This window comes from Pseudonaja textilis, chromosome 1 (assembly GCF_049901715.1).
Source record: "Pseudonaja textilis isolate UNSWEBS1 chromosome 1, rPseTex1.2, whole genome shotgun sequence".
Classification (NCBI taxonomy): Eukaryota; Metazoa; Chordata; class Lepidosauria; order Squamata; family Elapidae; genus Pseudonaja; species Pseudonaja textilis.
This window is the reverse complement of record NC_141990.1, coordinates 271,370,182-271,387,604: the sequence shown is the minus strand read 5'-3', so window position 1 is coordinate 271,387,604 and position 17,423 is coordinate 271,370,182. Positions and strand designations below refer to the sequence as shown.

Sequence of the window (17,423 nt, the reverse complement as noted above, 5' to 3'; positions counted from 1 at the left end):
TTATTCGTGTTAGTCATAAGAAAAGCAAATTTTGTTCATGGAGCTTTTTCAAAATATGATGAAGTGAAAGGTGGTAATTAATGATACAGCCACTTTTTGTATAACAGCTACCTCATTCAATTACTGTTTGAAAATACAATGGTAATAATACATTTCTTTTTAAAAAAAATCATTTTCTAACTAATGTGTGCACTCATGACCAAAAATTTTTACCTGACAATAATGTGCGCCAGAGTGAGAGTAACACTGGCATTTCTGCATGAGAGAACTTTATGTAAATGGACAGCATTAACCAATAATCTTTGCAGTGTCGGTCTGTTTTTCTCTCAATCATTTGTTTGCTTTGTGACCATTTTATTTCCAATTTAGGGAAGGAGAGGAGTTTAAAGAATGAGTTGTGATTCTTCCTTTATTTGTCCTATTACCGGTAGGATATTTGGGGTGCATATAGGTAGGTGGTTAGGGAGGGAGGGGGTAGAAACAATGTATATCAAATCTATTCCAGAGAGAACACAAATTCTCCAAATTAGCTTTTTAAAAGAAGTAAGGAACTAAAACAAGAATGGAGGAATGAACAAAAAAGACTATCAGCACAGTTATTCTTCCAGATATTGGTCTTCCATTGATGGAAGGAGTCATTCCATTTGCATACCATCTTTAAGTATTTAACATGGAATATTGTATTGTTTCAGATGAAGAGTGTACACATTTGTTGAGCTTTTACTTAACATTTTTTTAATCTTATTTTTTTTTCTGTCCCATTTATAAAGAAATCGTAAGTTCTTATCAGATAATAAATTACATGAAGTTCTTGTGTAATCCTGAGTCAAATGTATGATAAACTAAGAATGTTATTGCTAATTAACTGATATGCTTTACATTTTACTTCAATCCTTCTATTCTTATTTCTCACTAGATTTGCTTTGATTTTTCTACTTTGCTGAGAAATTTTGTGTGTGTGTCATATATATGTGTGTGTGTGTGTGTGTGTGTGTGTATTCATTCTTAAGTTTTCGCGGGTTTTTATATGTATGGTATTCAGCTTTGTTCGGGTATTTTCCCACATCATTATAGTTGTGCTTTTAAAGTTGTAGAACATTTCGGCAGAATTTCATCTGCCATCATCAGGCTTCTGTATTGTGTTTGTCTGGGAGATCACAGACAAACACAATACAGAAGCGTGATGATGGCAGATGAGATTCTGCCGAAACATTGCTACAACTTTAAAAACACAACTATAATGATGTGGGAAAATACCCGAACAAAGCTGAATACCATACATACATACGTACGTACGTATATATCTATGTATTCATATTCATTCTTTTTTGTTTTGTTGTCATTTGTTTAGGTGGCAGAAATAACTGGTGTCGTAGAGACAGCAAAAGTATATCAGCTTGGAGATACCAGGACAAACAAAGGGTTGCAGTTAAGGTAAGATATTTGAAAGTCTTGTCATCTTGGGGTGTGTGGTATCCTTGTATAAAAAGTGTGTAATTATCCTGAATCAAAAGAAAATTGATACACTTTATCTTAAGATAAGTTTCTAGGGTAATGAAAAATCCAGCAAATATTGGAGTGAAGAATGTCTGTCCTGTTAGGACCAATAGTTTACTTTCACCAGTAGTAGTAGTGCATTCAGAACCTATTTTCTTGTAATAAAGTAGAACTGAACTGACAATACAAATAAAAAGTAACCAATTCAAGAACACTTTGATCACACTTCCCTCCTCCAAAATTTGGGTGATAAATAAAAGCTACCGTTAATCTTTTTTTCTTTTCAAAGGCATGGTAATGACCAACGTGTGTTCCGTTTAGAGTTCGTCTCCAATCAGGAATTCACAGAGAGTGAGTTCATGAAGTGGAAGGAAGCCGTAAGTTTGTACTTTTTCGATTGCTTTATCAAGAATTTAGGACTGCACAGTGAATAAAATATAATGATTTTTTTTTTCTTTTGTTGCAATTAGATGTTTTCTGCTGGGATGCAGTTACCTACCCTTGACGAAATAAACAAGAAAGAAGTGTCCATCAAAGAAGCCCTCAACTATAAATTCAATGACCAGGACATTGAGGAGGTAAATGAAGAAAATGTACTTTTGAGCTGGAACCATTCATTTGGTCCATAATGTAAAGGTAGGTGTGGTTATAAAAGAGGTGCTCTCGGGTGCCATATTTTGGTTCTATAAAAATTACATGATTTAAAGCCATATTTATATGTTATGAAAGATACAATCGGTACTTTTGATTAGATTATATTGAGCTGTTTTTTCCCCTGGATGTTACTTTTCCTTTCAGATTTCAGCATCACAATAAAAAAAGATTCTCTATTTAGGGAGCCTTTTTGATGTATTGATTAAGATATTGGGCTAGAAACCGGGAGATCATGAATTCTGTTCCCATCTTAGAAACAAAGCCAGTGGGGTGACCTTGGGCCAGTCACACACATTCAGCCTTAAGAGGGAAACCACTTTAAAAAACAAAACAAAACCAGAAAACTTCAGGGATTTGTCCAGACAGTCACCAGGGTCAAGGTATCTGACTCAAAGGCACACACACAGACACAAAACAGACAAGAGATTTACAGTTGTAAGAGATATTTGTGCGATCACCTCTGGAAAAATAATCTCAAGTTAATTTCCAATTTTAATAAAGCTTTACTAAGGATATTCCACAGTCAGGATTATCAAACTCTGTCAAATCCCAAATTGCTTTAAATGATCTTGTTCTGATATTTAGTTTGTTCCAGCTCATTTATGATTTTTTTTTTTAACGAAAGAAATTTGTAAAATATTCATGTAGATTTCCCAAAGTATACATTTTTACTTTTTTGAAGCTATGAGATGCTTCACACAAATGAATCATATGTTAGCATATATATTATGCTAATTAGTATAACCATGGAGGGATACATTTTTCCATTATTCCTAAGCCCAGCTTACTCGTAATAGTCTTTGTCTATCAGTAGACTTGTAGCCACTATGCAACATAATGGATTAAGTTCTAAAATCTTTTTAATATTTTTGAACTACATAAATATAGATAAGATATATAAGGTTAAGAAGGCCATACAATTAGCAGTATAAGGTCTTGTGAAGAGTTTAATAAAATAAAAACTGCCACAAGGGTTATCTGCAGAGATACTTGGCCAACCATCAAGTAACTTGTCTTAAACATAATACTGAGTTTCTCATTTTCCATTTTCAGATAGTAAAGGAGAAGGAGAGATTCCAAAAAGCACCACCAAACTACGCCATGAAGAAAACTCAGCTACTAAAAGAAAAGGTAAATAGGATTGCTTAAAGTACTAGTTTTTCAGTAAATTCTTGGACTTCTTGAGAGAAAATTGCCTTGTACCCAAAACAGTGCTGTACATGGAACAGCTGTTTTCAGCTGGTTCATACATAAACCGAAATGCATATTTTGGATGTTTTGCTCTGGGTTCAGAATGAAACTGGATTGTTTTGTTCCTGTATTGGACCAAACAGAATTGTTCCAAGCAGACAAGTTTGGGGTAAGAGTAAAAAACAAAAACAAGACTGGGAGTTTCCTTGGCAACGGCAGGTGTCTATGATGCTAAACAGTGAAGGGAGGAGGGAAGCAATGAAAGATGGAAAAAGAGAGCATAATTCTTTCCTTGAGAAAGCCAGTTGATCAATTACTGTGTGATTCACTCAACCCCTGTGATTCATTTAATGACAGGAGTGAAAATGCTCATGAAATTGGGTTCAGTCATGTGATGACTTCCTTAACAACCACATTTGCTTAGGGGTCAAAATTCTGGTCCCAATTGTGTCATAAACTGAGGACTATGTGTAAATCTTCATATGTTTTCATCACTGCCAATAGGTGGCATGTTACATCTAACGTTGTGAGGGAATAGCTAAAATTATTACCTATTATGAGTTATAACATGCAAAAATGTTTCAGTTAGATTCCTATGGGTCTGATTTAGGTTGATTCCTAAGTATAGCCTATTCAAAGAATATGTTAATTGGAACATATCCTGAATCAAGATCTATTTGACATAATAAAACATGATTATAATTTTAATCAATTCTTGCTGGTACAATGGAGAGAGTCCAATAGTAATAAATAATTCTTCGTTAAAGGCCGTGGCAGAAGACATGGGAGATCAGGACAGAGCAAAACAAATTCAAGACCAGCTTAATGAGTTAGAAGAAAGAGCAGAAGCCTTAGATCGTCAGAGAACAAAAAACATTTCAGCCATCAGGTTGGTATCTAACAGAACCTGGAAAGAAAAGTACATCAGTAGGCCATTTCTGTGCTCCCCTTCTTAATTTGGGACAGGGCTGATAGTGATATTATTTCAGAGAAATCATGCTAATGGTTTTTAATAAGGCAGAAGCCTTTTACATTTTCAGAAGCGATGCTTCCCTTACAATGATTGAAAACAGGAATACATCTTAGGATATGAATTCTAGAAGGAGATTCTTTATGACAACAGATTGAGAAAGTAAATCATTAGAATACCGAATAAATATTTATCTTTCTTTTCTCAGTTATATCAACCAGAGAAATAGAGAATGGAATATTGTGGAATCTGAAAAAGCTTTAGTGGTAAGTAATGTTCATGGAGAAAGGAAAAACAAAATGCATTTTCATTGAAAAAATGGCTTTCTGAATTTAACAAATTCATATGGGAGAAACTACTGCTTTGTTCAGTTTATGATTTTCTAAGCTGCTAGGAGACAAAACTAACTTTTGTGCTTGATAACCATATATAGGCACAAAAATCTATTCACAAACTGTGTGAAGCATAAGAAATGTTCTCAGTCCCATCTGTTATGGCGCTGCATATTCCACAAAATTTGCAGAACAAAAGTAGGGCTACTTTACTTCCGCTCAGAATTCTTTGAATCTATGGTATGTTGGATTCATTTCAGTCATTTAAGAAGTGCAAAGTAACATCCAGAATACCTAGAGCCTATTCTTTGAGTTATGAATCAGAAATACAAGACATTAGTGTTAACTTTATTCTGCAGAGATTATCGTTTTTTCATACTCAACCCTAGCTCACCTTTGATAAATGGTCCACAGGCTTCTTAAGTGGTTCATTTTCTTACTTTGACTTATCAAAGGCATCTAGGAAGCTAAGAACCCAACCTAAGCAAGAGCTTAATTGGAATGAAGCAGGCTGTCTGATTCTGAAGTTAGTAGTATCTCTATATGTTATTACAGCAATGCTGAGAAAGGGAAGCTTAACTTTTAAAAATGTGTCTTTGTACTTTATGTTTTTGAAGGCTGAAAGCCACAGTATGAAAAACCAGCAAATGGATCCTTTTACTAGACGGCAATGTAAACCTACAATAGTCTCAAATGTAAGTAAGATGCAAAGTTGAATGCAGTGAAGAATATGATGAGGTATTTATATCTGAGATGCTGGATATCAGTCACCATTCAAATATCCCACACATAACACTAAGCATAAGCTAATATGAATTAAAATTAATATAATGCCTTGGTCTATAGTCAGGTGCAAAAAAGTATAGATTTTTCAGCAGAATTAATTTAATTCCATGTAATAGCAATAGTACTTAGACTTATATATTGCTTCATAGTGCTTTACAGCCCTCTCCAAATGGTTTAAAGTCAGTATATTGCCCACAATAATTAACTGAAGGAATGGAAGGCTGAGTCAACTTAAGCCGGTTTGGATTGAACTCTTGGATGTGGAAATTCAGATTTAGCATGCAATACTGCATTTTAATGACTTTGCCACTACAGTACAGTATGTAGAATTATTTATATATTGCTTACCCGTCAGATTCTAAGTGGCTTAAAATTATAAAAGCAGAAAAAAGCAATATCGAAGTCAGTGTCCTTCAGTCCTATTCACTCCTGTCACTGTGAGGAAGAGCACTGTTTTTACCACCTTTCTAAGTGGCAGTAAAGGGGTAGAGATTATATTAATGTGCAAATTCCTGTTTTTAGATTAGGTCAACCTTTTGAAAATTACTGAAAATTAATTATATTTGAAAAGACAGTACATTCTGTTTTAAGTATTTGTTAATTGAATACACCAAATGAGGATAACATTTTTAAAGGAAACAGTAGTCCAACCCAATAATCTTCTTTTCCACAGTCTAGGGATCCTGCCGTACAGGCTGCTATCCTTGCTCAACTAAATGCAAAATATGGATCTGGTGTGTTACCTGATGCTCCAAAGGACATGACCAAGGCAAGTCTCCCAAGTGTTCATTATATTCTGTCCTGTAATTTTTTTAAAAAAAGTCTTTATTCTGTAGAATTCTAATCATATAAGGCAGAAGTGGAGAACTATGGCCCTTTTATGACTTGCGGACTTCAACTCCCAGAATTCCTGAGCCATGCTGGCTCAGGAATTCTGGGAGTTGAAGTCCACAAGTCATAAAGGAGCCATAGTTCTCCATCCTTGATATAAAGTAACAGCAGTTTTGATCTTAGATCAAGAATGGGCAAATGTGAACTGACAAGCATAAATTTGTCCACCAGTACTTTTTGTGGAGACTGCCAGGCTTACTGGTCCATCTGCTTTAATTGTTTTTTTAATTCTTTGTATTTAAAATACTAAGTAAAAAGCTAGCATGCTGCAAAGTACCAGCCATTAGGATCACATTCGTTTGTACACTTATGTTTTCTTAGAACAAAACAATGATGAATGAGCCAGTGCTTTGATTGGAAGGTTAAAAGAGACATCTGGAACAGGTTCATCAGTTTGCCTGATGGTGAATTGATCTTCTGTGTAAGGCATAGCAGCTGTTTTGTGAGAGAATACTGATGTGCTTGCAGCATTCCATATCTGTTCCTGACTCAAAAAGGATTCCCCAGCCCTGCAAGAAAATGGCATTTTCTCTGTAAGAATAGAACAAGATTTCTTCGGGGGCATGAGAAGAGGATTCTGTTCCAGAAATATTTAGATACATCACCAGTTCTTTATTAAAAATTCCACATGATTTAAGGCCTGTGCCACAATATTAAAAGCTTATTTCTCTTTCAGAGCCAAGGTAAAGACAAAGATACAAATTCAAAATCAGCCAGTGATCTCTCAGAGGATCTATTCAAAGTGCACGATTTTGATGTGAAAATTGACCTTCAGGTTCCTAGTTCAGGTAGGTGCTGCTGCTTTTGAAGGGATGAAAAGCAAACTGGGAGAGAAAAAGGGGATTTTTTGTTCATAGCTCTCACAAAATTGTAGTATTTGAACAAAAACCTTATGCTGTGGGTAAGCAACCACCATCTGCTAATCTGATTAGGAGTTGTTTGTATTTCATTTATTTATTTATTTTACATGGTGCCCAATTCACACTAAATTAATTATTATAATGAAGAAGGACTGAAGGATGGGAAGTCTGGGAAGTACAATCCAACATATCTAGGGGGATTAGGATAGGAAAGGCTGCTCTCTAAAGCAGCACCCACCCCTCAACCGTACTTTGGTGTACCAGGGACCAGTTCGGTGGAGAGAGGTTTTTCTGTGGCCTAGTGAGAGTGTGCTTTTAGTGTACTGCCTGCAGGCCCACGGATGGGGCTTTGCTTGTTTGTGCAGACCGGTTTCTGGCATGTTGCGGACCAGTGCCAGTGCATGGACTGGGAGTTTGGGGACCTCTTCTCTAAAGAGAATTATTTTGGCTTGGCTGCCTGTTACTCAACAGCTTTCTGCTTTCTTCCATCGACTTGAGTTCTTCATTTTTGTGCGCCTTGTCTTCCCACAGAGTCCAAAACACTGGCCATCACTTCCAAGGCTCCCCCTGCAAAAGATGGTGCCCCTCGGCGATCACTGAACCTAGAGGACTACAAGAAAAGGCGGGGGCTGATCTGAGCATTCCCACTCTCTGCTGCTTCTGATCCTGCATGCTACATGATCTCCTCTACACCCATTATTTTCTTCCCTTCTCCTTCAGTTGACCCTTTCGGGTTGGAGCAGCAGCTGCAGAGCTAGGAAGAGACTCTTCAACATTGCCAGCCACCTGTAATATACATCACTGGGTTTTTGCTGTATAGACTTCCCTTACTGCTCCTTCTCCTGCGGTACACAAATACGGATCCATGCTATTTTTAGGGAGGGGAAGGATTTTTATTTTTTCCCTTTTGGAAGTACAGCTGTTTGGAATTGGCTGTATGTATTCAGTGTTAACTTGGAATCTGGATTTCTCCAGGAATCTGTCGGTGGCCGAGCAGTGTTAGCACTTGGCTTTTCCACCATCCCAGGCAAGGAGAATTTCCCCGCAAGTGGCACAAGAACTCTTGTGAAAGTTGCCTGCACTTTTCCCTCCTCTTCGTTCCCTTTGCTCCTAGCTTTGGAGGGGGACACATTTACAAACAGGTTTCGGGTGAAAGTGTACATTCTTGTGGGGGTGGGGTGGGCTGTGTGAACCTTTTTTCCAGATGTTTTTTTTATCATTTTTAACCTGCAGTAAATTTGTATTTGTCACAGTTCTTTAAAGATGTCTGGAATTTCTATCAGCTACACTTGAGCATCTGACACAGCGGGGGCAATTTAGTAAATGTGATTTTTTTAAAAAACAAACAAACAGAAAAGGCCCGGCTAACAATAATTGTGCAAGTTCACACTGGGTTTTTTTTTTCTTTTATAAAAATTCCTCCTGTCTCTCCCTTCCATATCTGGCTTTATAATACAGTAATATATTGTATTATAATATATATATATACTATTGAATAACCTGTTCTAGGAAAGTAGGGCACTGTGTCTTCTCTGGCTGCTACTTGGATCTTCTCTTCCATTTCCCCTCCCACTCCCCAAAACAGAAATATGTGGTCATCCCCTTTGCTGCTCGGCCTTCTCTTTTCTAGGCTAGGCTAGATATCTTTTCATTTGCATACTTTTGGGGAAAATGCTGAATGGGAAGGATATGGTAGAATTGGGAGATTATTTTAAATTGCAGTTATTTGACCTATATAACATTAGTAGGTACAACACGTGTGGTTATGAACCTTAACAAAGAATTGTACATGTGGAGTGCTTGAATAGGAAACAAGACTGCTTGATAATCACTCAGGGGTAAAGATCAACGTGTAAATAAATGACATTTTATCAAAAAACTTCAGATTGAACTACCATGGGTTATACTGAATTTAGTACATGAATAATGAAATGTTTCACGAGTGCCAGTTTGGGAAACCTAAACAAATGATATTTTCCTGACTCAAGAATCAGAAGGAGACCATGCATGAAGCATTTTTAAGCCCAGACTCTCTATGGTTACATCTAAACAGAGATTTGAATCTCATGGCTGTGATCTGTGAGTATCCTTCTTGATGCTTTAATCTGTTTTTGTTCCCCTTTAATTGCTTATTTAATGCAAGGGGAACACGTATCCGTGTAAAACCTATGAAATGAAAGGGGAGGGGAAACTCCTCCATAGATTGTTCTTGTCACATTGTGTGAAGTGTGTGGCTTTATTTACTAGATAGTCCACAGCTTTATGGACTGTTGTGTAAATATGTAATCATTCTGTTTTGCTTTGTTTTTTCAAGCTACTTTTCTCAAGCTCTTGTGGGCTGTTATTTTTTTAAATGGGTTTCTGGAATATGCCGGTGTATAACTGGGAGTCATCATGATATACTGTGTAAATAAGCAATATTATGACTTGATTCCCCCCCACCCCCCGCCGCCGCCGCCAATATCATTTATAGTAGCCAGTCCCCCAATACTAATATTTCTGATGTAGGAAAATAGATTTGCGATACTTTTACAGGTTTTTGATTGCCCACCAATTTCTATAAAGCTGGGACATGAGAGAAAGAAAAGAGCAAGCAAAGATTTAGCGTCTTATGTTTCTACCTAATTATATCATGGCAGTCCGTGACAGACATTTGTAGCCAAAGGTAGACTTGATGACATTGGGCCTTATAATCAAAGTGCAGAATATTTTTTTCTCTCTTAAGTTGTAAATAAAGCATTGGTTTCCTCCCTTCCAATTGAGTTAGAGCAATATTTCTCAACCTCAGCAACGTTGACATGTGGGACTAAATTCCAGAATTGAATGCTGGCTGAGGAATTCTAGGAATTGGAGTCTCCACATCCTGATATTCCTGAAGTTGTGAAATACTAAGTCAGATGAACGACTCAAAGAAGTGGGGAATTTAAAGACATGAACGAGTAGCTGTCCCAATGTATCCCCTATGTACTAAACTCAGAAATGAGATCCTGTTTTCCACAGAGGTAATAGTTGAGTCCTTGTACACCATCTTTTTCAGTGAGAATAATACATCGAAGGAGTATTTTTTTCTCAAATAGCTATGGAACTAATTGTGTATGAAGGTGTAATGTTTTCTCCTCTTAAGTGCATGTGACAGTGAGTGATGGCACCACAGTCTCATTTGGAGGGATGGGTTTATTTGCTTTAATTCATTGATGTCTCGGCAGCATTCGTTACAATGTATAGACTTCTATAAATAAACTGGTTGGTTTTAATAAAGATGCTCACGTTCAATCCTTTGGATATGTCACCAAAAATACACAATTCATACTTTTAGCAACAACGGTAAAAAGTTCAAATCTAGTTGTCCCCAGTCTTTCAAAGTTATACTTCAGTTAACTTATCAGACATTATTGTTTCAAATGCTTTATGACTGTGGCAATTCTGGATAGATCAGAATTATCTGGAAGATACATTAGGAACTCTTTAACATTTTGAAATAGAGCAGTCACATAAAAGCAGGAGAAGAAACTTACTTTTTCTGAGTTTGAAAGATGTTCTTCAGCTTTGAGGACATGCTAGGTGGTAGTCCTCTAAAAATAGGCAGAAGTGAGTAGATAAAAATAAATAGTTATCTTAATTTAAATACATTAATTATATATGTATAATATGATTACCCTCCATGTAATTAACACTGTTTTGTTTCTATCATATAAAAAAATAGATTCTTCAAGTCATATACCACTGGTTACACACCTCTGAAGCAGAATATAAAATCAGGTCAGCACAAAAATGTTAAGCAGTTTCAGCAATAAAGAATAATTATTTTTGAAATAGCAGAAAGTGGGAAATAGTACCCATAACAGACAAAAGCTACTTGGCATGTTTAGCCATGAACTGCTACTTTTTTTAAAAGTCCAAAATAAAGATATTAATTCAAGAATAACAGGCAACATCAGCTGCTATATGCCATGAGAATTATAATACTGGTAAAAATTGTGTGTTATACAGAATACATTTCAAAAGAGGAGGAAAAAGTGTTTATAATTACTTTATTCTAGGAAAAGTACCACAAAAATAATTATTTAAATGTTATATCACAATAAGTTTGGATATTATAAATGCACATAATAATGGCCAATGCTGAATAGTGTTTAACTATTACTTAAGGATCCTAAACTACAACAATTTATTATATAAATAGAATAAAGAGCTGAACTACAAGATATAACAGCTTCCCCACAATAATTCCAATTCTTGGTTTGACTATAATAATAATATATTATAATCAATAGTTCCCAAAACTAATAGCTCATACTTAGGCTATGGTACTGAAAATAATTAAGTATCTGATTATGCCACACAACTTTGAAATTATGTTCCGAAGTTAATTCTCAAAGTGGTAGCAAACCAAATAAGACAATAGGGTGATTCAGTAAATCTGATTGGGACATCAGAAAGGAATAGATAGTGAGAAGAATGAGTCTTGAAAACATGTCATAAAAAATTGCGAAATGCAGATGAGATTTTGATGCAAAAAAAGGTATATAGAATATATAAATAAGGAGTGTTTGGGTTCAAGAATAACTCTAGGATTAAAAGTATGGAATTATACTAACACTTTTACAATGAGTAGCCATATCTCTATATCAGGGGTGTCAAACGCAAGGCCCGGGGCCCAGATCCGGCCCGTGGGGTGATTAGATCTGGCCTGCAAGGCCACCCTGGAAACGGCGGCGAAAGACTGGCCTGCGGTGTCTCTGCCAGCAAAAACAGAACTCGAGTGGGCTGCACACAGCCCTCTTGAGCTCTGTTTTCATTGGCAGAGGGTTATTTACAGGAGGCTGTTACAGCCGAAAATGGAGCTCAAGAGCCTGTTTTCTCTGGCAGAGGGCTTGGGCCATCACAGGCACCCCTGACACGAGTGATGTCGAGCTGACCACACCCACTCTGGCCACGCCCACTCTGGCCCTCTGAGGTAAAATACAATCTTGATGCGGCCTTCAATGAAATCGAGTTTGACTCCCTTGATCTATATCATAAACTAATATATCGGAGTGGGGGCAAGAAGCGATAGCTTATTGCAATTCATTCCCAATCTTGGGAGAGGAAGGGATAATTTCCGGGGTGGGATTCAATTTTTTTTAACAACCGTTCTGTGGGTGTGGCTAGGTGGGCATGGCTGCTTTTTTTTTTTTTGCACGGTCCATTTTGGGGCCTTCTGGGCCTCAGGGAAGCCTCCTGGGGGTCATTTTTGCTCTCAGAAAGCTTCCCTGTGGCCCAGGAAGGTGAAAAATGAAGCGAGGAGGTGGGTGCTGTGCCCCCCTCCATTTTTTGCCTTCCTGGGCCTCAGGGAAGCCTGGACGAAGCAGTAAGACAGCGAGGGGGATCCTGATCATAGCAACAGCAGATCATCAGGAGGAGAAAAAAATACCTCAAGGAGTGACTTGGTGGGGAAGAACACAATCAGTGATGTTGGGCATGTGTGCGATGTTGCACATGCATGATAAAGACTGATTGGGAGGGGTGGGGTGGGCCTAGCCAGGGGCACAATTTGCCGGTTCTCTGAACTGGCAACCGGTTCTATCGAATCCCACCCTTGGGTAATTTGGCAAAACCAGAGCTATAGACTTTCACTAACGCATGGAAAAAGCAAAGTTTTGGTCTGTTGTTTTAGAAATGGCACATCATCCGAGATATACTGTCATTCAAAAAAGAAAGTACACCCTCTTTGAGTTCTCTGGTTTTACATATCAGGATACAGTACAAATCATCTGGTCCTCAGCAGTTCTTAAAAATAGGTAAATACAATTTTAGATGAACAAGACAGGACATATTACACGTCATCTTTTTTTTTTTTCAAAAATCACCAAAATGGAGGAGCCATGTGTGAAAAACAAAGTACACTTTATGATTGAATAGCTTGTAGAACCATCTATAGCAGCAATAACTTGAAGTAAATATTTTTCATATGACTTTTATCAGTCTCGCATCGTTGCGGATGAATTTTGGCTCGCTCTTCTTTCCAATATTGCTTCAGTTCATTGAGATTTGTGGGCATTTGAGGTCCCACCTCTTGAGGTCCAGCCACAGCATTTCAGTTGGGTCAAGGTCTGGACTTTTACTTGGCCATTGCAACACCTTGATTCTTTTTCAGCCATTCTGTTGTACATGTGCTGTTGTGCTTGGGATCATTGTCCTGTTGCATGACCTAATGTCAGTCAAGCTTTTAACTGTCAGATAGTTGGCCTCACATTTGACTCTAGAATACTTTGGTATACAGAGAAGTTGGTTGACTCAATGACTGCCAGGTGCCCAGGACCTGTGACTACAAAACAAGCCCAACTCATCACCCCCACCATAACCATGTTTGACAGTATGAGATGTTTGTGCTGATATGCTCTGTTTGGTTTTCATCGAACGTGGCACTGTGTATTATGGCCAAACATCTCCACTTTGGTCTCATCTGACCAAAGGACAGTGTTCCAAAAGTCTTGTGATCTATTCAGATGCAACTTTGCAAACCTAAGTTGTGCAGCCATGTTATTTTTAGAGAGAAGAGGCTTTCTTCTGGCTACCTTTCCAAACAAACCATGTTTGCTCAGTCTTTTGTACTGTTCTGAACTTCAACATGTAACATGCTAACTGAGGCCTGTAGAGTCTGAGATGTAACTCTTGGATTTTTGCAACTACTTTTTTTTTGTATTAATCTTTACTTTATTCAAGGAAAGTTAAAATACAAAACACCAAAATCAGGAGTGGGATCTCACCAGTCTAACTACCGGTTTGGTGATTTTACGTTTTACTGCACATGGTGTATATCGTTGTCATCTAGCTGCCTGGACAGCTGAGCAGCGCTGCGCATGGGTGCGCAGTGGTTGAAAAAGCCCCTTTTCCCTGCTTTTTCAACCACAGCTGTGTTGCGCAAAGCAGCTGTGGTTGAAAAAGCAGGAAATAAAGGTCAGATAAGAGCCCAGATGGGTGGGTGGGCCAAAACAGCAGCAAACATAAAACTGGTTCTATGTGTGCTCTCTGTTTGCTGCTCTTCAGAGCAACCGGTTCTACAGAAGTGGACAGAACTGGTAGAATCCCACCCCTGACCAAAATATTAAAAAAAAGAGAAACAAATCATAACAAATAAACAAAAAAGAAAAGTGTCTTTAAAAAAAGACTAACATATATATACATAACATTCTCCCTAGCTGAATGCTGATTAATATGACAATATTAATTTCCCACTCCTCATCAACACAGACCAAAAGAATTTTAAATACTCATCTATTAAATCTGTTTACAAATTATTAGCCTGTCACCTAATACTATATTAATAACACAATGGTTAACAGGAAAAACAATAAGAATATTATATGACAGTATAAGAAAAATTACTAATGGAAAAAAGACACGATTAAAATTTCAAAACCCTCTTTTAACAAACTATTATTATAATCAACTTGTAGAAAATTTACCACAGCTTCAATCTGAGATCATCCCCCCCAAATAACCCTAACTGGTCCCGGATCAAATATCCACATTTATTTCTTAATACCATCTCTTATCAATTGTAATTGCCACCCACTGCAGAAAAATCCCCAGACTGTCCACCAGTTCTGAGGCAATGCAACCCCCACCTAGACGGTAAATTTGTACATCCTGGGTTGTCCAAAATCTAGAGGCATTCAGTCTTATCAAAGTTGATCCAAAGCCTGTAGGTTCCCTATGAAACCTCCTACAGCTTCCAGGCAGGGACAGGACATCAGCTGCATCACTTCACCAGGGATAGAGCATACTGATCATACCTCATATTACGGCTACAGATGACATTGTTAAGCAGCCATATGTAGATAGATATAAAACAGGAGCAGAGAGAATTGTGAATCCTGCATCAACCTACTATCTAGGGACTGAGGGTAAGAACTTTTGTTCCCAGTCTGTATCAACTAGAACCAGCCACAGTGGAAGGAGGAGAATCAGCACAATACAATGCCACCCACTCACAAGCCAGCAACTAGTACATGGTTCCGTTGAACTCAGTTTAGAGCTGATTTTCCTCTCAACCGCTCTGTAGGTCAAATGCGTGGATCAAAGAAAATACAAAATTGGCTGGTGCTCCGTTCAAAATCCAAGAAAGAAATACTTAGACTCTTGTAATTAGAGAAAAGATATCTTTTACTGGAAGTTAAGTGGTAGCAACAAGAGAATTCTGAATCTGAGGAAATAGGCACGTACATCACATATATCAAGGGATTGAAATGTTCCCACCCCCAATAGTTCAAACGGTTCTTCCAATTAAAAGTTGTGAACCTCATCATGTAGACTTCTTCAGGTGGTTATGATTAGTTGACCTTGGCTTACTCGGATGAAGGTTTGCAGTTGCGCAGAGAAGAGAAAGCTAAGCAAGAAATAGAAACCCTCCCCAGTTTATACAACATTAGTTATTAACACCTCCATCTCACTTCCCATACTTTTCCCCCTTCCAGCCCCCGTTCCTCATGACAGCCAGAAAGAAGCAAAGCAAAGGAAGAAGATCTTGAAGGCTGACACCTTGTTTTAATAAACAAAATGTTTTTAATTCCTTTGTCTGCAAGGACACCCAGAAAACAGTCAAGCAATAAAATTAAAGTCAGCTCTAAACTGAGTTCAACGAACCATGTATTTATAGTAATTTCTTCATTACCCATTATTACCCCTTATTACCTAATCACGTTCATCATAGTTAATTCCTGTGGCCTAATTACTTCACCATTAGCCACATTCACATTCATTCCTGTAGCCAAATTACTCCACTATTATTCACATTAACATTTCTGTCACAAAACAGCTCCCTCAATACACCCTCCATGTTTATTATTCAGGATCGTTGCTGGCGAATTTGAATCGCCATCCTTCTCGATCCAGCCATCACCGGAGCTCCGTTGGACTTTTGTGTTGCGTGTTCACGACAGATACTATGGTCAGTGGCATTGAAAGCCTCTGAGAGATCAAGTAGAGTAAGGATGGATGCATTATCTCAATTCTGCTACCACCAGAGATCATCAAAAAGTGTGATCAATCCTGCTTCAGTCCTGTACCCAAGCCTGAAACCAAACTGGAAGGAATCCAGATAATCTTCTTCATCTTCTGAAGCTGTTTTAAAATAAGTAACCAGCAGTATGAATTGTACCAGGAAACAATGTTTGCATTGAAATACATTAAGAATTGGTGTTAAACTGGATCAACAGGATCGTGCTTCTTGGAAAGCTCTTCATCGCTATCATATAAGTAAACATTAAGAACTGGTATTATAGTGTCCTGCGCTTCCTGGAAAAGCTATTTCAATCAGAGTAGAACTGGAAGGGACTTTGGGGGTCTTCTAATCCAACCCTCTGCTCAAGCAAGAGACCCTATATCATTTAAGATAAATGGCTGACCAGTATCTTCTTAAAAACCTCCCGTGATGAAGCACCCATAACTTCTGAAGGCAAGCTGTTCCAAACGTTGATTGTTCACACCGTTAGAAAATTTCTCCTTAATTCCAGGTGGTTTCTCTCCTTGATTAGTTTCCACCTATTGTTTCTGATCTCTTCTTCGTGGCAGCCCCTCAAATACTGGAATACAGCTATCATCTCACCCCTAGTCCTTCTTTTCTCTAGACTAGCCAAACCCAATTCCTGGAACAGTTCTTCATATGATTTAGTTTCTTTATATTAGATCCTAATTTTTATGGTTTTAGTTTTATAGTTTTCGTGCTTTATTGCCATAGGGAAATAGTATGTCAAAAGCTTGCCAATTGAGCTTACACCTCATCCAGACCCACCTAATTTTTAGATAAATAACCCAGAACCTACATGGCTTCCTAGCTCAGCCTGGGCTGGCAATGTATAACTACCTTTAAACCAACAGGTGAACTTTTCTAACAGTTTCAGTTAGACATTAAAGAACAGAGAAGTGAAACGGGCAAAACAGCAGAATCCGAAGTCTATAATTGCACTAGTGTAGTTGTTGCAACGACCCAGCAGATATTTTGTGCCCATTAAGAAAGAGTGGGCCAGCCCATTTAGAAAAAAAACAAAAGACCCTTGGCTTCAGGGTGATGGGATTAAGAACAGGACATGACAGGAATTAACTCGCTACCATTTAGCAGAAGACACAGAGCTCAATACATTGTATTGTCCTAAGGGTATTTCAGACATTGCATCATCTCAGAGCAGTCCAAACTTCAACCAAACCTGGGAGTTCAGACAAACACCTAGTGTTTGTATTTCCTCTTTTGCCTATAGAGCC

At 37.8% G+C, this 17,423-nt stretch overlaps 1 protein-coding gene across 1 annotated transcript in view; it reads left to right on the top strand.

The window, feature by feature from the left end:
- RTF1 (RTF1 homolog, Paf1/RNA polymerase II complex component) overlaps positions 1 to 10,439 on the top strand; it is a 32,775-nt gene extending 22,336 nt beyond the window's left edge. Inside the window, exons 9-18 of the mRNA XM_026709891.2 lie at positions 1,352 to 1,434; positions 1,787 to 1,874; positions 1,968 to 2,075; positions 3,205 to 3,282; positions 4,110 to 4,231; positions 4,521 to 4,578; positions 5,262 to 5,339; positions 6,104 to 6,199; positions 6,998 to 7,109; positions 7,713 to 10,439. Coding sequence (XP_026565676.1) covers positions 1,352 to 1,434; positions 1,787 to 1,874; positions 1,968 to 2,075; positions 3,205 to 3,282; positions 4,110 to 4,231; positions 4,521 to 4,578; positions 5,262 to 5,339; positions 6,104 to 6,199; positions 6,998 to 7,109; positions 7,713 to 7,819 — 930 coding nt within the window. The 3' untranslated portion in view covers positions 7,820 to 10,439. The remainder of the gene's footprint in view (positions 1 to 1,351; positions 1,435 to 1,786; positions 1,875 to 1,967; positions 2,076 to 3,204; positions 3,283 to 4,109; positions 4,232 to 4,520; positions 4,579 to 5,261; positions 5,340 to 6,103; positions 6,200 to 6,997; positions 7,110 to 7,712) is intronic.
- Positions 10,440 to 17,423: the final 6,984 nt, after the last annotated feature.